Genomic DNA, 21,237 nt, shown 5'->3' on the forward strand with positions numbered 1-21,237 from the left:
CGTTACTCTCTCCTCAATTTGAGCGTATAGATATGATCATTTTATTTGACGATTCAGGTATTTTTCAGCCAGGGATCAGTCAATAATGTGTGTAATTTGATCCCCCACTCTTAAACAATAAAGTAGAGAAATGATTTGATTTGTGAATCATAAGGTCTAAGTATCCAGTATCAGTAACAGGAAATTAACTGAAATAAAAATACTATATTTATCAGACGTAAACAATACATACACCAGATATGCTGAGTGTATATTTTCTATTTCTCATCATATAGATACTCAAAATGTACTATTTACCAAGCATAATTATTGAAAATAGGACATGTAAGCAGCCCTCAGAAAACATAGCGTCCCCTATGACATAAAAAAACGAGGAAAAATGCCACAACCAAATCTATCTGTAAGAATACCTACTCACCAAGACCGCTCGTGGGATATATTAATCAATTTATCAATTATTAATTCATAATGTATCATTTCCGCCTTTTCCATCGAACCACCGGCCGTTCCCCTTGCATAAATTATCCGCCACAAAAAACGTCATAAATATGGGCCGAACCAAGTCGACCCGCCAGCCAATAGGAACGCGGGACGCAGTCGAGTGACACATCGGCAGCGGGAGGGTTGCCCCAGCTGTCACAGAGCGCGAAACATTGAAAATTCTATTCAGTGGCTAACAGGCGGGAGGAAGGAACTAACTGTCCGGGGCTCATGCACTACTCTGAACGACAATTTATCAACACAAAGTAGCTATTTTTGTTCCATAGTCACTCTGACAACTTAGTTTGTCCGCTGCTGAGGTCCATGAAGTGTCTTCTACGTCGTGCCAGGCTTTCGTTTACCCCAGCAGTGAGCCCGGATAGAGGCGGACAAAGATGAGCCTCGTCCACTCCTCGCAGGTGAGCGCATGCTAACATGCTAAGCCAAAAATGAGGTTATTTAGGCGAAATAAGTGAATATATCAGGTAGGAATGGGTTTGTGCATCGGTGTATTTGACAAACTACTGCATTTAGAGTTAGTTGGTGATGTTATGTTGGATGTCTCGTTGTGTTGAGGTCGGCGAGGAGGCCACAGCTACAGCTACAGCTGCACACACACAACCCCTATGTCCTGAGTTTACAGAGCTCTCTTGGTCGGTTTTAACTTTATTAACGAGTGATTTAAGCTCCGTACATGGATGGATGTGATCTACAGGGTCGTTTTATCCTGGTTAATGATTGTTTTACAAGACTAATCGCAACTTGCTCGCTACAAGGTACTCGCTAGCTGAGTTTGCGCCTGCGCCGATTCATTGTGTGAAGTTGGCGCTACTAGAGCCACCATTTGACCACCTTGCTAGACTTTCAACAAAGGGTTTAATACTACAACTACTCAAAACTTGACATTATTTAGTGAAACATTATTCTAGTAACCTGCCACAACGTTAAACTACGTGGTGTAACGCCACGCCACCTACATGTAAATCACAACAAAGTATGGTTTGGCTTGTCAAGGAAGCCACAGCATCCACCATAACTGAAGGAAAGCCAGGATTACTTTGAATTTAATAAAATGGCTATTATGGTTAAGATCTTGCTTAAAACATTTCAGCCTCTGATATAATCAAAGCGTTTTCCATGAATCGTTGGTTGTCTCTACAGTTGCCAACAAATGCCAAATTCATCCTTACCACTCAATTAGCAATAAACATTTTATCTAGAAAAAGTATTGTCAAGTATTGGTAGAACATTTTTTTCAAACTAACTGGTAACTTCAGAGGATCAACAAGTCTCATTTGGAGCCCTGGGCTAAAACACTAGTAAGGGACATGGTGTGAAAGAGCTCAGTACTTCTAGTTAAATATTAACGGTCTGTTTTGTTTTGTCCACCAGGCAGAAGTGGTATCTGCAGTGCTCCAGGCTCCTGGGGAAAGTGACTCAGACAGCGGGATGGGCTCTCCGGCCGAGGAGGTGTTGACCCTGATGAGCAGCAAAGGAGAACAATGTCAAGGTAAACCACAGTTCTAGGAAATATTGGATAAACCTCAGGGAAAGATGCTGTGGAGTTGTTCCGGCTATTGTTACTATTTCGTAATTCATCCAAAAAATATGTTGTTCCCTGCAAAACAACTTGGTGTAAGTTTCTTTGGATGCATGTCATTAATGAGCACCAATGTGCAGTGCCAATGTTATGCATCTTGCTGAAGCATCACTTCAGGTATTGAGGTTTTGAACCCAGGACCTGCTGTCTTGCAGCCAAACGCCCTGATCAATAGTCTATCCTGCCCTTGGCTTATAGATTACTTGACAAGGAGATATTTTTTTGAATGAATGGCCCTTGATGCTCTTTGTGCAAATATAAACAATGGTGTGGCCAGATCATTCATTGTTATGTTACAATGTTAATTATGTGATACAACAAGCAGGTAGAGCTGAGTGTAAACGCTCAACGGCAGTCGGCAGGCATGTCCTATTGATAATCTAAAGTGCTTTGGTATTTCAACAACCCCCTCCTACCATTCTGCTATTCACCGGTGTCTTTTTCAAAACCGTGTACCCTAGTAAAGAAAGGCAGGCTCTGTAATTTAACGGCAAGGTGCCGCTGAATACCCATCGTCCATTTTGATGTTTTCCAGATTCTGACGGTGACGGAGATGACGAGATCGTGGTTCACAGGAAACCCCGCTGTCACAAGGCCATCCGGGACAGTGACGACGACGAAGAGGAGGATATGGAGACCAGTGTGAACATGGCGGAGGCTCTGGTCCTGTCTGAGTCAGATGGCGAGCAGCACAAGGAAGAGGAGGCGGAGTCCCAGAACATCAAAGAGGAGAGCAAGAAGAAGAAGAAAGGCAGGAGGATATCACGTGCACCTGTCGACAGTGAGGAGAGCGACCTCGGGGAAGGAGGCGCCGAGGAGGACATGTTGGAGGAGGTGAAGAAGGACGTGGGATCAAAGGAAGAGAAGCGAGAGAAGAGCAAAAGGCACAAGGAGAAGAGGGAGAAGCGCAATAAAGCCATGGAGAAGGTGAAGACGACGAAGAAGAACAAGAAGGAGAGGTTTCTTGAAGTGGAGGAGGTATTTGTTTACCCTAAATCCTTTGGCCGGTTCTAACTTTATTTATCTTGTCAGTTGTAAGGGATGAGTAATCCTGACAGTCAGTACAGGGTTAACAATCAGATTTTTGTTGGTGGATCTAAAAAAAAAAAACAGTACGCCGCTACACACACACACACAAGTGAGTTGAAGAGCGGGTCGTTTGTGGTAGCTCTGGTTATTCTGGAGGAACAACCACGGCAGGGTGTAATGCTTCACTAATTGTGCACGGGAGTGTCACCATCGCCACCCAGTTTGTAACCTTCGTCATGTTATAAATACCAGTGGCCCAGGGCCTTCACCGGTGGCCCATAGGCCCAATCACCATTGTGTTGCCTCATACGGCCACTGAAAGCGAATTAACCGATTGTTTAAGGACACATTTCAATGTGCACCACACAATCGTCTCACCTGCCAATCAAAGTTCTATCAATAACTCTCCCCTCTGAATCGGTTCCCTTTCCCAGGATGCACCTCCCCCTGTCCCGTTGAATGACAGCGGTTGTCTCCTTGGAGACACGGACCTGTTTGACACCGGATTGGATGGAGACAGTGAGGAGGAATCTCTGGATGCCATCAGGGCAGCTGCTAAACACAAGTTCAAAAAACACCAGGTAACCGATGGGATACGATGCAACAGATGCATGTCAATATAACTCGGGAAGGTCTACTGCGTATGTCTCCCAGTACAGGGGTTCTTGGATAAAATCAACAATTTCCACCTGCAGGCATATCTAACCCTCCCTGATCAATGATGACGTGAATCTGTTTGAACTAAAGTAGGGTTTGATAAGAATCATCTGCTAAATTACTAAATGGCAGAGGACAAAATGGTAAATGTATGATCCATGGCGATTATTCTATCACCGTATGTTCTTTTTCACATTTTCCTTGTATTGATACATTTAATTTAGATGGGTGGTACAAAAAGGCGTACTTTTGTGTACACAAGAATCTTGGATGTTTAAACAGGAGGCGGATGCTGATGTATTCTTGTAGATATTTAGTTCACCGTGTCACGTGGCATCAGATTGATCTAGCGTTAGGCCGTGTCAGTGAGCTGTGTGGTTTCTCTTTCAGGAACCCCTCTTCAACGCTGAAGGTGAGGGGGAGGAAGACGAGGAGGAAGAGCCGTCGGAGAAGCCCCAGCGTGTGGTATGTGACACTTTGCAGTGAGGGGGGGGGGGGGGTGGTTGGGGGGAGGCACCACCCCTCCCGTGTGAATCACATCATTTGATATGGGTCTGTGGTTGGCGACACCCAGCTTACAAAACCAGAGACAAAAGTATTCGAAATGCAAAGTGTCAAAAGGCCACAGCTACAGGCGAGTTGCTGGTTCCAAGTCTCTAGCTCCATCCTGTAAGTGCCCCCCTGGAGCCAAAAAAAAACGGTTCAATCTTAACAGCTCCTTAAGAGCTGGACGTGCATGTGTTGTGTATGTAAAGGCACTCGTATTAGCATTGTGCTAACCTTTCTTACTTTGATGCGGTCCCATGTGTTATTTGAATGCAGTGTGCCGTTAGCATTTGGCCAACCCTTCTCTGTTTTGGGTACTGTCCCATGTGTTGTTTGACGCAGTGTATTGTTAGCATTCTGCTAACCCTTCTCTGTGTTGGTAGGAGAGGAAGGCTGCCCGCGCTAGCAAGGAAGCTATGAAGCAGATCCACAGTGAGACTCAGAGGCTGGTCAGAGGTGAGTTTGATTTTTATCTAACTGTTGGGTCTGTCAAGAGACCTAGAAGTTTTAGTTCTTAGTGCACATTTTGTTGATGCAGTTCGAGTTAAAAAAAACGTGCATGCATACAAAATAATTTAACATTACTTTTTATAATTCTTGGTGTTCCATGTATATTGCGTCAGGGATTTATAGAGGCCACATCCCATAATGAAATGCTAAGATTGATGATAGATCAAAAAGGTGGGGGTTGTAATCAATAAACAGATACTTTGGGGGATTTCCTTCTGATTGACACGATCAATATCTGTTAACCGTGGCTCTTTAAATGGTCCTCCTCTGTGCTGTGGAGGGTCGATAACTACCCCCTCACCCTGTGACGTGTTGCCCTGCCACCCACAGAGTCCTCCCTGGGTCTGCCCTACCACATCCCCCAGCCCAAGAGCATCAACGACTTCTTCAAGAGGAGAGCCCGACCCGAGGGGCCCGCCATGGCCCTGCTCAAGTAATCCATTCATTCAGCGTCTTTTTTTATCCCTCGTTAAGACATGTCGACACAGGGTTCCTAGACACATTATAAAAATGTGAACATCATGGGGGGGGAAAAGCATTTAAGAAAAAATATTTTGGAAAAAAAATTGAGACGCGGTAAATTTCTAAACTTATTTTTTTTGTCGTTGTAATTAATAGCGGTACTTGATGTATGCAGGAATGTAGAGTTTCTTCTGGGGTAGTTTCTCTGGCAGCGTCAACTGAAATCATTCAATGGTGGTGTTGAATCTGTCAATCAAGTCTCCATCCGTGTGCCAGACCGATGAGGTTTAGCGTTCTCCTTTGGCTTGATTCAGGCTGGCTGTATGAGGCGTAGTGGCTGTTACTGACGGTTCATGTTGTGCAATGTAAACCTGTGTGACCGCGGAAAGGTTATGGAAGGTTGTCCTGGGATACACCTGGTCAAAACGAGCAGGAACGTATAACCATTTCATGAACCACACTCTAACCGTCCATCGTTGTTTCTCTGTTAGATCTTCCAAGTATCAGAAGATGATATTCGAGGCGACCCCAGCCCCACCTCGTGTCCCGGCCAGCGAGCCCCAAAACCCGTCCTCTGACCAGGACCCCCCCCCTGCTCTGGACCTGGGCTCCAGCCAGCCCCAGGTCCTACCTCATCCCGCCGCGACCTCCTCCCCCCAGCAGGACAGCCTCAGCCAGGGACCCACCGAGGCACCGTCCACCCTACCTCAGGACCAGGACTCCGGGCCCATGCTCTTCCTCTCAGAGAGCCTCCAGGAGTCACCGACCACAGACAGCCAAGACCCAGAAGCTCTGCCTTCAGAGCTGGACGGTGCCGAGGGTGGACGCGGCGCTGACACAGGGCCGCACCAGACTCCGGCCTCGCCTGGTCCTCAACCCCAGCGAGCAGAGGCTCTCCCTGGGGCCAATGAGCCGGCTATAGCGCCCCGGTCGGATGCGTGCGTGGGTGTTGGCGAGGGCGCTGGAGTCCTCTCAGCGTCTCAGGCGCCCGCCCTCAAGCTGAAGCCCAAGAAGGACAGGCTGGCTCGGCTGCGAGAGCTGGGGATGGACCCCCCTCCTGTCCCCAAACTGTGTGCGGACAATGGGCTGTTTGTGGACCTGGAGCCCCCTGCACCCAACCCTGGTAAGGAGACCCCGAGTAACGGCCACGGCCGCAGGGCTATGCTACTGCTGTAGTACAGCACTGGATATAATGATGCTGTCGTTTAGGTTACAATTTGGCGAGCCTTGCAATATTTGTGATCTAATATTTATTCGCTTGGTGAAGGAATGTCTGAGCACTCCACATTGCTAAACACAGATCCATCATTTCTTTACTGTTATGTGCAGTTGACTCATTCTTAAACAGTTTAATCAATATGCAGCGATCTTCACTTCAAACCAAATGGCTCTATGCATGGAGTTATTTATAACTTAGTGAGCCATCACTCGGAGCAGAAGCTTGGTCGGTTTGTATTATATTCCAGTCAAAGGCTGCATGGGGCAAGACTCCAAGACGCTGGGAAGATTTCCATTGCCATTAAGACAAAATAGTTGGGTTAGGGGTACGTTTTTAATTCATCACTTAGAAGTGAAGCTCCCTGGAAGGCCTGACTCTTCACTGCAAAGGAAAACCAAACCCTAAGACCCTTTTGAATAGCAATGTAAGTGGGATACATTATCAGTGATGTGGACCGACCCTGATCCAAATCTTGATGAACTGACGATGACCGGTCACATGAATTGCGCCATCGGCATCATGCAATAGAATGCGCTTAAACTGTAGAGGGCTATTTGAGTTCATATTATCATTATTAAAAACGCATGGTTACCAGGCAATAGTGGGTTGATCGAGTTAATGTCTTTCAAACTTTCAGCTTTGCCACCGCCTCTGAACGGCGGCAAAAAAGTGTGCCGCGATTATTGTCGGTAGTGGGCGGCGACTAGCGCTTGTGAAAGTGTTTTCAACAAACCTGTGGTCCTCCTCCGTCAGGTGTGGAGGCCCTGAAGGAGCGCTACCTCCGCCACATGAAGCCTGTGCTGCGGCCGCAGGGCGAGAGCAGCGTGCAGCTCAACATCGTCCGCAAGGGCAGCGCCCCCTCTGGCCAGGAGGAGCTACAGGCCGAGTCCATCACCGTCACCATCAAGGAGGGGTCCGAGGAGCCCAAGGCGGCTAAACCCGGTAAGCAGAGCTAACCTGTTAGCTCGCTAACCGCTAACCTGTTAGCTTGCTAACCGCTAACCTGTTAGCTCGCTAACATGTAAGCTAACCGCTGCCACAGGCATAATGTCATGTGTTTTCTGTAGCTGTTTGGGACGGGAATCGACAGGGACCTAACGGTATGATTTTTGAGCGGCAATACGATATGTATTGTGTTACTGTAAGTATCCATAGGTCGATAAATACAGTTGACCACTAAGAATGCAATCAGAGAACTGTGTTGAGAAACGTAGATTGTGTCCACGGTGACAATGACGAAGATGTACAATTGTGATTGGTTAGAGTGATTTATTCGCAAGCTAACGACATCGGTAAACTACCTTGGTGAAATAGAAAATGACTTGTTTGTTTAACCACAAAACGGAAATGTTGGCGTTGGCTATGACCTGTAACCAAACCCATGAGCTGCTACTTAATTCTCCTCCCTGGTCCTTTACAAATGGTTGGCCGATCTCGACACACACTGAGGGTGTTTTGAGTAATGTGGTTTCAGTGTTTCCCACAGCACTGTATGGTTAAGGCATACGCCTTAACAATAGCCCCACCCCCCTGCTCGCTCCTTGACTAAGACGTTATCTTGGGACAACACTGGGTTTCACTTTCCACCTGTTGAGTAATTACATTAATTTTCCAGTGACTCGTTTAGCAACACTTTTCTTTGTCAGCGGGCAGAAGGGAATAGTGTAATGACTCCCAACGCTTCTATTGAGTAGCAACATGTTACTATGTTGAGTACCAACATCTTTCTCTGTTGAGTAGCAGCAGATGTTGCTGTGGTAAGCACTCGCATGTTGCTGTAGTCAGCACTCGCATGTTGCTTTTAAGAAGTAACATGTTACAGTAAGAAGCAGGCAGTAACATGTGACTCTTTGAGGCAGCTACATGTTACTGTTATAAGGAGTAACATGTTGGTGCTCTCTCCCCCCCCCCACTCTGCAGGAGAGAGGCTGAGCGGTCTGAAGCAGCGACTGCAGCAGGCCATGGCACTGCGCCGACAGGAAGAGAGGGTCCGCAAGGCCGCCCTCCATCGCCTTGACAACGAGGAGTGTGGAGAGGGAGACGAAGAGGAGGAGGAGGAAGAGGAGATGACTGACGACTCAGAGGCAGAGGTGAGTTTTGAGTGGGATCCTTTTCATAAATTGAGGTTCGATGTACCATTATTATGATATTGACATTCATTATTTTTTGCGATATCCACCTCTCCTTAAATGGGAAGCGTAGAGGAAATACCATGTATGTAACAATGCATTGTTTTAATTCTTTGTTAGTTGGAAGGTTGCATTTCGGCTTTTTAACTAAAATTCGAAAAAACGAATAAATAATCTCGGTACAGAATGCTCAAGCTCAGATTGACGTCAGCAATACGACAACATAAGATGGCAATTTATCGACGTACGTACATGCAGACAAATGTAGGATACAACAGGGATCGAGGCATGGGAAGTCTTCCCATTTTAAAAAACGGCCGCTGACCGCACTGGCAGAAAGTGATCGAGTGCGGATGTAACATAATCAAATGTCAATTACATTACCACAATAGCCTCAGTGTCAACGTTGGTTAGCTCCCCCATCCTTCGGTACGACCGCTACTCTCCCCAGTGTGTTCAACCACCTGTACCTCCCCAGGGTGTGGACGACCTGCTCGGAGGGGACGAGGACGAGGACGAGGATGATGGCAGTGTGGCTCCCAGCATCAGAAGCCCGTCGCCGGCGGCGTTCAAGCCCTCTTCCTCCATCAGGGAGCTCATGAACGGAGACGGGTCCCTCATGCTGTTCGCTGGCAACTCCTGCTCTCGCATGTACGTCCCACTCAGTCTGGGCTTTGATCTCGCCCAGAAGTGTGGGTTTATAGAAAGAGATTCAACACGACTCGAGGACGAAAGTCAGAAATTCGCAAAGAGTTGACCAGTATTTACTTAACAAAACTTGTAATGGTTTTACAACGCACTAGTCAACTAGTCCATTAAGATGCATCTACACGGATAGGTTTGTCTTTAACTGATGTTTCAAGAGCCTTGAATAGTTTTTTACATAAATGGAAGTTGTGTTACAGCTGTATAACCTGTATAGGATGTGTGCTTGTGTGTTTTGTGTACCAGATGGTATTTCATTTCCATGTAAGCTGGAATACGGTACTGAAGACCGATTGGTTGTCTTGTTTTGATTTGATCCAGGGACGGGGTCAGGAAGACGGCTCCTTCAGGCCCAGACGGCGATGCTAAAATGGGTAAGTACATCTCATCCGGAGAGTCATAACTTCCATCCCTTAATGTTGTCGTTTTCTCTGTCACGACAACAATTAGTTCAATGGATTTTAGTTTTTATTCCCTCGTTAAGAGTTTTTGTCATTCACCGTCCGACATGTTTTCAGCTCATTCTGTGTCTGGCTAATTAAAACAAGGGGCCCATTCTTCAGCAGTCCCTCGAGAGCTGTGATTCAGTTCTGAAGCCTAATGAATCCCATGTGTCTTGTTTCTTATTCCCTCCCTCTCTCTCTCTGCATCAGAAGAGGAGGACTCTCTATCCCTGGCCAAGGACAACAGTCACAACAGCAGCTTCGAGCTGCTGGGCTCCATGATCCCCTCCTACCAGCCTGTCAGTCACCAGCGGTCCACAGGAAGGGGCGGGGTCAACTCCGCCCTCTTCCGCTCCCCCTCTCCCTGCTTCTTCAGGCCCAACTTCCTAGGCTCCGCCTCCAAGGTAAGGCCAGCGATGAGCCGGGTATCGGCAGTGCCAGGGTTGGGGTTCGATTCCCAACAGGGTCAAACAAGGCTAGGAATGAATGCTCAGGGTATTGTAGGAAGCATTAGATGGCTTGTATATATTTTTATGTTGAAGTTATTCTAGTGGATATGGTGGCTGACTCCCCTGCAAAAAGGTTCTGGGTTCGATCCCCAATGTGCGATGACCTGATCCTTAATGACATCCAGCTGCAGTAATGTCTTCTAGGCATTTTCCATGTTTAAAAAAATATGTTTATTTATTTATTTTGGTTGTTTTTATTCAAAGCACTTTGGGTTTCATATCTTAAGTTTGTATTTTTATACATTTTATTTATCAGGACTTTAATAATTTTTGATTTTGACTTTTCTGTCGTGACAATGAAACAATAAAATGTTTATTTTTAAACTGCATTACCTTATTATTTTAGTGAGGACTCATAAATAACTACAAAGAAACAATGTTAGGGAAATCTGTTTACGCGCTTTGTTACGCGTTTCTGGAATTAATTTTTTTAATTGCATATCGGAATATCGGATTTTTAAATCACCAAATATTTGTATCGTATCGGTCGGGCTCTAATGTCTTCATACGGGGGGCATCCACCTAAACGCGTCCACGTTCCCCGACAGAGCTCAGGGAAGATGTCGGAGCCCTCCCTCTCGCTGCCCGTGGAGGACTCCCAGGACCTGTACGCCCCGTCCTCCCCCGGGGGGGACTCCGGGCCCCTGGGGGCCCCGCGGGGCCGCTTCAGCCTGGAGGACGACACCCACTCCCAGCTCCTGGACGCCGACGGCTACCTGAACGTGGGGCCCCGAACGGGGGCGCCCGCGCACCACAAGAGGCAGCTGATCCTGGACAGCCTGGACGAGAACGCCATGGACGCCAACATGGGCGAGCTGCTGGGGCTCTGCTCCGGGGCCTTCACTGGGGGGCGGGGGGGGGGTGGTGGTGGTGGCGGGATGGAGGGCAGCGCCGGCTCCACCAGGGACAGCCGAGGTGGGGGGCAGAGCCAGGAGGATGAGCTGCTGGGGCTGTGCTCCGGGGCCTTCCCCTCCACACAGGCTCAGGGGGGGGAGGGGGAGGATGGAGAGGCAGATCTGGAAACCATGGACCAGCTGATGGGCTTCGGGTCTAGGAAGTTCCCTGATCAAGGTGAGGGAGGCTGGACTCTTCCAGGACTTGTGGGTGCTTGAATAATTCTTCCTAAGGCCTAAAAAAAAAAAAATTGTTTGGTTCCGGTTTCCGACCGACCCTGTCAATTTATGTGCGACCCAAATTATTTTATGAGTTTTTTTTTAGTTTTTTTTATGCAATTACGTTTTGGTACAGCACCTCTATAATTACGTTTTGGTACAGCACCTCTTCATTCTGTACAAGGATGAGCGAATTTTCTCGTCTTTAAATGAAAACAACCTACCTATCATTCGCTGCCGCTGGAAAAAATAAAATAAATTCCCTACCTACCCATGACCTCAACTGACAACCAACAGGAACCAAACTTTTTTTTTTTTTAGGCCTAATTCAATTGGAGGTTGTGTGAGTCTTATGTTCTCTAATGTAGTTAACAAGTCATAGTATTGCTTACATATAAAGTTTGTTTAGTTATTCCAATGTTTTAGCCCTGCTTGAAGATGGATTGTTTTGGTGCATCTAAATATTAATCTTTGTGTTCACCTCTTCCCACGTTGTTCAGAGGACTCTATGCCGTCTCTGCCCAGTCCCAAGATGCATTCAGCGTCTGACAGCAGGTATTTACCGTACACACATTGCTGTTGCCTTTCTTTACTCCTTATTCAATTGGTGATATTTCTTACGAGTGTGTTTTGTCACTACATTAACAGTACTTTGAGGTGAACGTTATTGATTCCACTGTCTTAATGTGTCACAATGGGATGAATCTCCCCTCTTCAGTAAGAAGAAGCCTGTAGTGGAAGAAGAGGAGGAGGAGGAGGATGAGGAAGACTGTGAATTCAGACTCCTCTCTGATGTTGGCAGCCAGAGTGAAGATGTGAGTCACCCACGATTCAATGTGATTGGTTTAGTTTAGAATCCAGTCCACTGGAATAAAAGCCCTTAATGTTCACATATTTATTAATCTTATTCTTCATATTAATAAAGTTTATTTTTAGAGCAGTGTGTTTTCTCAGTTATTTGTCTTTGTGCTGTTGGTTGCCTCTGGGGTTTTGTTTCCATCGGTTACGCAACAACGAGTTGACCTCGTCTTAAATTGTTGTGCCGCTTCTTTCCAGGAGGACGGAGATGAAGACAAAGAGGACGACGGTGAGGAGGAGGATAAGGAGGTGGAGGAGGAAGAGATGCAGGCTCTGTTTCCGTCTAATCGGGAGGAGCCGAGGAAGAAGAAGAAGAAGAAAATGTAAGTAGAGGCGGCGTGGTTGGTAGTTTGAATTCCTCCTCAACTTCCTTAATGCGTGTTTTTATTATTTTCTTTCCTTGTTAGTTCAAGTTCACTCTTGATAAGCAACATATCACCCGGTAGAGGCATGTTATTGACGTGTCGTAGCGTTATGGAGCCGTCGTGGTTTGCCCGCCGACCTTTGACCTGTCGCAAGGCTGCCATAGTCCAGAGGGACTCGAATTCTGTTGAACTCTACAGAGAGAATTAGTGCTTGGCATCTTAACCTAGGTATATTTGTTGCGTACGGGGAACGGGTTAACCTAGAGATTGTTAGTGCTTGGCCCTTGTTTCTATGAACGTCCGTGCTGTGCAGAGATATATTACTGTTTCTCTTCCTCTTGACCAATGTACTTTATTGTTCACCCTCGTTGACCCCGCCCCCTCTTTGGCCCAGGCGCCTGGCCCAGTACGTGGACTCGGAGGCGGAGCTGTCGGGGAGCGACGTGGGCAGCGAGGACGAGGACGGCGGCGGGGACAGCGAGTACGAAGAGGAGGAGCTGCTGGACGAGCTGCCCTCCGACGAAGAGCTGCAGGACCAGGTCAACAAGATCCACATGTGAGTACGGGCGGTGGGTCCCCGTGTTGAGGACCTGGTCCACGTGTTGGACCGGGATCGCCCGTCTGTGTTCGGCTGCTCTAGGCAAACGAATCAAGTCCTGCGTCCGAGATGTAGTCAGCAGATCCGTTTTCTTTTTCTTTTTTAATAATTCTGCACAATCATTTTTTAATTCTGCGCAATCATTTTTTAAGTGTTCAAATAAATGTGATAATTAAGTCCAGTGTGATCCCCAAAAAGTATAGAAAGGCCCTTATTTTAAAACTTTACATCTTATATATATTTATTTTTGTATTTCAAATGTCACTTTTGTATTTCAAATGTCAATTGAAACCCCCCCCCCCAAATTGGACCACCATGTCTAGTTGTTGGGTTGCCCTGGTAACCCGGTCCACCTCGCCCCCCCCCCCCCCCCAACAGGAAGCAGGTGATGGACGACGATAAGCGGCGTCTGCGTCTGTACCAGGAGCGCTACCTGGCCGACGGGGACCTGCACTCCGACGGGCCCGGGCGGGAACGCCGCTTCCGCTGGAAGAACGCCGGTATGACTCGCTGCTCTGATGGGGCCTAAAAAAATGTTTTTGTTTGGTTCCGGTTTCCGACCGACCCTGTACATTTATGTGCGACCCAAATTATTTTATGAGCTTTAAAAAAATAAATAAAAATATTTGTATTTTTATTTTTTATGCAAACTATAATTACGTTATCGTACAGCTCCTCTTCATTCTATACAAGGATGAGCGAATTTTCTCGTTTTTAAATGAAAACAACCTACCCATCATTCGCTGCCGCTGGAAAAAATAAAATAAATTCCCTACCTACCCATGACCTCAACTGACAACCAACAGGAACCAAACTTTTTTTTTTTTTTTAGGCCTGGTTTCACGGGTCAGCGCGGAGACGTGCAGGAGAGGCTATGGTTTCATCCGGGGTGACTTTTGTTAAAGGGGTGATGTCATGGCCTTTATTACGCCCTCGTACTCTGCTCTGGGAGTATCACGCTTTTGCATTTAGTAGTTTAGAAAACAATCCCTCGGGTGTTTTTAACATAAAAAGAAACTAGGTGTAAGAGAAAAAGGATCTCGTAAGAATCGTGGTTCGTAATTCCTTTCATCTATGACTAAATCGATCGCAGGTTCCAAGAATCCTTTACTTTTAGTCCTTTAGTGTTAATTCCATCAGCTTCATTGGAAACCTTTTTCAAACGTTGAATCGACTCATGGCGCCCACAAAGCTAAATAGAACGGTGAGACGTTGGAGCGATCAGCCTCTCTCACCGAGACCTCCCAGATGGACACGGTGGTGGGCTCCAGCGTGGAGTTGGACCAGGGGTTCCTCCATGGGCCAAGAGCTCCTTCACTAAGCACTAGGGCTGTGTTCAAAAAATCGATCCGCGATCCGATATCGATTCATGCTCAAAAAGCACGATATCGATCCAAAAATGTCTGGATCGATCTTTAATTAATAAAAATAAAAAAAATTCAAATAATACTTGGATTTTTGTCTAAAATAAATACTTGATTCTTGACTCTTCTCTCTCTGTGTCCCTCTTACACGTACACAGATACAATCACAAACACATGGAGCTGTTTTGTCTATGGGACAGTATTTATTTGCATTATGTCTGTAAATAGATCGATATCGAATCGGATCGAATCGTGGATCGAATCGGATCGTTACCTTATGAATCGGAATCGGATGGATCCAGGAAATTCTGATCGATTCAGGAAATTCTGATCGATTCCCAGCCCTACTAAGCACACGTCTGGTTCTCTCTGCTCCCCAACAGACGAAGGCTTCGACCTGGACCGGATGGGCGGAGACGGGGAGGAAGAGGAGGAGGATGAAGACGTGGACCTGTCTGAGTTGCAGCGCAGGAAGGACCGACTGGAGAGGGACCAGTGGCTCAGAGAGCAGGTGTGTGTGTGTGTGTGTGTGTGTGTTGCGTCTCAGTGAAGCCCCACTGTTACATAAATGAATTCAGTCTTTTGTTGCAATGTAAGCATTTTCTATCGTCCTCTGATGATGATTGGTTACCCCGACGCTAATGCATCCATGGAGCCGTAGCATGTGGTTGGAACACGGACTGTTAACATTCTTGTGGATGTAGCGTGATGCTACTGCATGCATGTTGCTGTAGCATGATGCTAATGCCTGCATGTGGCTGTAGCACGATGCTAACGCACGCATGTGGATGCTGCAGCATGATGCTAACACACGCTTGTGGATGCAGCATGATGCTAACACACACATGTGGCTGCAGCATGATGCTAACACACACCTGTGGCTGTAGCATGACGCTAACACATCCATGTGGTTTTAGCATGATGCTAATGCCTGCATGTGGCTGTAGCATGATGCTAAATGCATACTTATGACTGTAGCTTGATGCTAACACAGGCATGTGGCTGTAGCATGTCTGTAGCCGTAGCATGGCATTAATGCATACGCGTAGCCATGGCATGCAAGCAGTGACGGAAGGATGCCACTGCCAGCACATCCATGTGGCTGTAGCATCATGCTAACCCGTCAGTGCAGCTGTGGGATGATGCTAACACAGCCGTGTGCGTAGCCGTAGCATAGAGCGCTGACGATGTGCATTAACCCGTTGTGGTCAGTCTGAGCAGAAGGGCCAGAAGGGCCCCTCGGTGCGGGGCGCTGAGGAGGAGGAGGAAGAGGACCTGGGGGAGGAGGACAGTCAGTTCATGAAGCTGGCCAAGAAGGTCACCGCCAAGACGCTGCAGAGGAAAGGTCAGCGCCGCTTAATCCCCCTCTGATTGGTCCGCTCACTCACCGGCTCGTTTGCATATTTATCGTAATTTGATTGGCGTGGAGATCCGGGGTGGGGTCTACCGGGAAAGGGCAGATGTCTGAGTCCTCGGTACCGATGCCTTCATCCCCTACTGATCTTGGATTAGTGCTTCAGATTGCTTGAATGACGAGTGCTTTATGAGTGAAGTTCATTATCATGAGTAGTGTTTTATTTTATACTTGGGAGTCAACCCTTTTACCATTGACTTTAATTTAGTCAAAAGGTTAATTACCTTTTTCTTTATGGAAATTATAAGAAAAAAATATCCATTCACGATCTAGTCCATTCATGGAAAATAAAGAAATGTTTGACGTATATGCATAGAGGTGCTTCCATTATCTGTATTCTTTTTTCTTGCTTTCTCCTCCAAATGTTTTCTAACCGTGTATTAATCCATGTTCCATCTCTCTCTCCAGAAACGCCCATGGTATCTGCCGTGGAGAACAAGACCTCGTCTTGTATGAACCCTTTCCAGAAACCCTGCCAGCCTGGCCAGGTGAGAAACCCCCCTAACAGTCACTATGTAGTAAAAAGAAAAATTATCGATTCTTCGATGCATCGCGATTCTCTCTAGAACGATTCTGTCTTTCAGTAATTTTGATATACTACGCATAGCATGCACGCAAACTCACAGCCAAGACACAAGAACTCCTTCTAATTCAAGAGCAGCTTTTTCTTTAATGAAATAGAAAAGAAAGTAAAGAAAATAAAACTGAACCCTATTTTTTACATACTTCCATATTGTTTTGCAATGCAAGCTGCATTAATTATTGCATTGTTCATAGAAAGTCATATTTGTGACAAAAGCTTTTTCTCTGATAAAATAATAGATAAGTTAATTCATCTGTTGATGTCTTCAATGATCATCACAAAAGTAGGAAGTGATTAGCAAACTCTGAGTAGCAAACTCAAATCATGAATGGAAATGTGCATACAATTTTTTTGTTGCATCGATAATCGTTTTAGAATCGAATCATTGACCTCATAATTGAACCGTGAGGTGCCAGGCGATTCCCACCCCTACCATGTAGCGCTTCACATAACCTGTATCCGCCCCATCTATAGTCAATGGCCATCGATGGGGTTTTATAAAAGTTGACTAAAACCACAACCTGTAACTGCTGGCTCAATGAGTGTGAATTGCACCAATGAAATCAAGGTCAGACTCTGAGAGGATCTAGTCCAGCCTCTCCTGGCTCTGACCCGACCTGGTCCTCTGTCCTCTCTCTGACCCTTTGACCCCTGTGGCCCCCCCTCCTCCCGCAGGTGAGGCGAGGCTCCCTGCTGAGCCAGCCCCGCTCGGTGCTCCAGAAGCTGGCCTCCATCTCCGACGGGAACCCCCTGGCCCCCCGCAGCACCCGGGGCTTCCTCTTCCAGACCCTGTCCCCCGAGAAGGACTCCTCCAGCGCCCCCAAGAAACAGGTGAGGTGGAACACTCACAGCGTTGGTTTTAATGGCGACGGGTGTAATGTTGAGGACGTGACACTAGGGGGCGACAAAGCCCAACAAACCCAACGGACGATCCAATAACGGCTGTGAACTGCCCTATGAAGTACTGTAACAGAGCAACCTTTTTCTGTGCCAGTCTCAATGAAACCTGTCACTACTGTCAATCAAAATGGATACAGAAATATGTCATTAATTTGTGAACTAAAAGACAGCAGTTGATGTAGCCTGATGGTTCAATTAAAGGATTTCAGTTTTTCTGGTCTGCGATTACTGGTAATGACATTTCCATAGGTTTTGCTATTGCTCTGCAAAACCTTTACGCTATAGAAAAATATTTTAATATATCTTAGGAATTGCTTTCATCATTCTAGTCTCGGGAATGATGAAAAGCAATCCTAATCATATTTGTCAAAAAAATAATAATTGTGTATAGGTTTTGCATAGCAGTAGCAAAACCACTTACTACCCTAATCATGTGGTGTAGAACGGCCTCAGCCTCCAGCACCACCATACTAACGTCCACCTGGAGTTGATCCAACACCTATCTGACAGCAGTGTTTTTCCGGGGGTGTTCTCCAGGTGAAGCGGGGGCCCACAGAGACCACTAACCCCGCCTCCAAGAGGGTGTGCCGACCCGGCCAGCCCGCGGCCCCCAACTCGTCCTCCGGGGCCCCGCGGAGCATCTTCAACTTCCTGGAGCGCTGAGAAACCCTGCAACCGTAAACCATCTTCTCCCAGTCTGGACCTGCCGCCACTGGGTTGGGGTCTAGGCTTCTGATTGGCTGCTAGCAGCTAGCTGCTGATTGGCTTCTAGCGGCTGAATGCTAGCGGCTAACTGCTAGCTTTCAATTGCGCAACGTCATCATCATACACATGATGTGAGGCTTAATTATAACGAACCACCACTACATAGACTCCTGGGTGAGGGTGGAGATGGGGAGGGAGAGAGGGTAGGTAGAGGGGAGCGGGTCTGCAAGCTGGTGGTCTTGCTTGGGGCCTTGCCAGATCAGGGGATATTTTCAGAAATTGTTCAACTTGGAGCACAATTTGTCCCGCTATAATTTTTTTTTGGAGTTTTTATAGCATCTGCAGGAATTTCCTCATTCGTCTCGGGACTCTAAAGTGTTGTGTTTACTTGTGTGTTGCCGGGAGACAGACATGAGAATCACGAACAAATACAACTCTTTGTACCGCACTCCTCAGCAGATTACTGACGGCCGTTAAGATTACACGAGCAACGGGAAAAACAAAGTTCCTACTTATCTCGCAGACAACAAACTAGCTCTATTTAATGTGTGTGTGTGTGTGTGTGTGTGTGTGTGTGTGTGTGTGTGTGTGTGTGTGTGTGTGTGTGTGTGTGTGTGTGTGTGTGTGTGTGTGTGTGTGTGTGTGTGTGTGTTAGAGTCAACGGGGCCATTCAGAATGGAACCCGGATTAATTGTTTTTTTAAAAATGTATAAAGGACTTTCGTAACTTTTGTGTATGATTTTTCTCATATCCTGGAGCTTGTAAGATTTTATGTAATTGTTCTACGATGTAAATAAAAGTGTATTTTAAGAGATGGGACATTTGTTTTGCTTTGGTCTACAGATAAGAGGGGAAACTAATTCACAGACAAACAAGAGATTGTGTTTGCTCTTAAGGGGTTACTAAAGCTTTTATAAAGGGTCGTTAATCAAATGACATCGCTACAGAGATTCACTTACTGGCACGCCCAGACTGTTTCCCGCAGAAGGACCATAGTACTTCATCCAAAACGGAATAATAAACAATTACTTCAACTAGATGCTAGGCAGTATATTGGATATATATATAATTAATAATTCATTGATTATTGAAAATATAGATGCACAATAATGGAACATAACATTTCTGTAGTCAGAAAGGCAAGGCCAGAATGGATCAATCAATGAACAAGACGTGATACGATAAAACAAGAGAAACTACAAAATGTAAATTACTGAATTCGACAACGAAAAAAATAAACATTTAATGTCTTTCCACTATTGTGGCGACTATTACATTAGTCCCATGTCCAGTCTTCAGAGATGTACAGCAGCACATTCTCATGATTTGCCTGCACTTGTAAGTCACTTTGGATGAAATTGGCGCTAAATGTTCACCTAATTGCCCGACATTACGATCGTCGACGACGTCTCATCTCCTCGGGAACCGTCTCAGAACCTCTCCGAGCGGACATCTCCGGAGTTCGCCCCTCACTCCATCCTGGTCGAAACTTAATTGCAGTTTAGAGTCTAATGAATTGATAAGCGGTTAATAATAGGGCCTCGTTAGGAGAGCCACTTCTAACGAGGCCTTTCATCTTTGGCTCCATCTCATTAGTGGCCCCGGTGATTAGATGCGGGTCCTGGGGTGACGTATCGGGGCACAGTAGGGGCCCCCCCACATTACACATCATTAGGGGCCGATGGCCACGAGCGCTGGGGTGTTGGAGGTCCCGGCGCGGGCGCCAGCTATAGCTTAAGTCCCCTCCCCCCCTGGCCCAAGGGCACGGTGGCAGACTGCCTTGGTCCGGGTGTTGCTTAGTCACTCGTAACCTTTAAATGGATCTCTGCAGGATCGCGCCCTGCACCCTTTCTTCTCTCTCTCTCTTTCTCTTTCTATCCCCCGCTCTCCCTCTCTCCCTGTCTGTCTGTCTCTCTTTGTCTGTTTCTCAATAGGACCTTGACTCGATTTTGTCCTCTCCTCTCTTCCCTGTCTCTCAAGATTCAAAGGGATTCATTGCCTTGGAAAAACATGCATTTCCATCGCCCGAAGCACCAAAAGGAAGACGAGATCCATCTCTTCTGTCTTGTGATCTCTTTCTTTCTGTCTCTCCCTCCTCTCTGTCATGCCGCCTCACTATCTGTCAGTCTCTTCTAGATCTGTCTGTCTGTCTCTCTTGTTCTGATGTGGATGTCCCTTTCCCAGTTCCCTACTTTGTACCTTCTTTTCTCTGCTGAGGTTTATATAAGGACACTAAGCATAAACCGAGGGCCATTAACCCAGAACCTAGGGCCATTAACATAGAAACCTAGGGCCACTAACAGAGAACCGAGGGCCATTAACACGGAACCTAGGGCCACCAACAGAACCGAGGGCCATTAACACAGAACCGAGGGCCATTAACACAGAACCTAGGGCCATTAACACAGAACCAGGGCCACTAACACAGAACCTAGGGCCACTAACACAGAACCCAGGGCCACTCACACAGAACCTAGAGCCACTCACACAGAACCTAGGGCCACTAAGACATAACCCAGGGCCAAGAGCACAGAACCTAGAGCCACTCAAACACAGAACCTAGGGCCAAGAACAGAGAACCTAGGGCCAAGAACGGAGAACCCAGAACCCAGGCCCCTGTGCTCGGTGCAGAGGGGGGGAGGGCTACTAGTTGGGTCAGAGACGGGCCCTGGGGTTCCTGGAGGACCATGTGCTGGCCACATAACTCAGAGCAGAGAGCCCTGTGTGTGTGTGTGTGTGTGTGTGTGTGTGTGTGTGCGCGTGTTTGTGTGTGTGTGTGTGTGTGTGTGTGTGTGTGTGTGTGTGTGTGTGTGTGTGTGTGTGTGTGTGTGTGTGTGTGTGTGTGTGTGTGTGTGTGTGTGTGTGTGTGTGTACTATCTTTTGCCTAGTTGCCTAGTTTCCGGAGCGTTGTCCTACTGGATCATCACTGTGAGTGAGAGAGAGAGAGAGAGAGAGAGAGAGAGAGAGAGAGAGAGAGAGAGAGAGAGAGAGAGAGAGAGAGAGAGAGAGAGAGAGAGAGAGAGAGAGAGAGAGAGAGAGAGAGAGAGAG

At 46.8% G+C, this 21,237-nt stretch overlaps 1 protein-coding gene across 1 annotated transcript; it reads left to right on the forward strand.

Annotated features, from left to right (window-relative positions):
* Window positions 1-661: 661 nt before the first annotated feature.
* LOC130375713 (claspin) lies at window positions 662-19,020 on the forward strand. The gene is made up of 24 exons (XM_056582760.1): window positions 662-899; window positions 1,873-1,990; window positions 2,616-3,058; window positions 3,544-3,690; window positions 4,157-4,231; window positions 4,696-4,768; window positions 5,153-5,255; window positions 5,776-6,407; window positions 7,257-7,445; window positions 8,424-8,593; window positions 9,111-9,283; window positions 9,659-9,711; window positions 9,991-10,184; window positions 10,838-11,360; window positions 11,902-11,956; window positions 12,120-12,216; window positions 12,458-12,582; window positions 13,019-13,180; window positions 13,601-13,722; window positions 14,970-15,097; window positions 15,799-15,931; window positions 16,409-16,488; window positions 17,259-17,414; window positions 18,021-19,020. The coding sequence occupies exons 1-24, from the start codon at window positions 876-878 to the stop codon at window positions 18,144-18,146; spliced, it is 4,101 nt and encodes a 1,366-aa protein (XP_056438735.1). The 5' UTR covers window positions 662-875; the 3' UTR covers window positions 18,147-19,020.
* Window positions 19,021-21,237: the final 2,217 nt, after the last annotated feature.

This window comes from Gadus chalcogrammus, chromosome 22, assembly GCF_026213295.1.
Source record: "Gadus chalcogrammus isolate NIFS_2021 chromosome 22, NIFS_Gcha_1.0, whole genome shotgun sequence".
NCBI lineage: Eukaryota > Metazoa > Chordata > Actinopteri > Gadiformes > Gadidae > Gadus > Gadus chalcogrammus.

Coding starts and splice junctions, on each gene's coding strand:
- LOC130375713 (XM_056582760.1), top strand. CDS start 876: ATGAGCCTCGTCCACTCCTCGCAG. Junction 5,256..5,775: donor CCCGCCATGGCCCTGCTCAA/GTAATCCATTCA, acceptor TTTCTCTGTTAG/ATCTTCCAAGTATCAGAAGA. Junction 13,723..14,969: donor CTTCCGCTGGAAGAACGCCG/GTATGACTCGCT, acceptor GCTCCCCAACAG/ACGAAGGCTTCGACCTGGAC.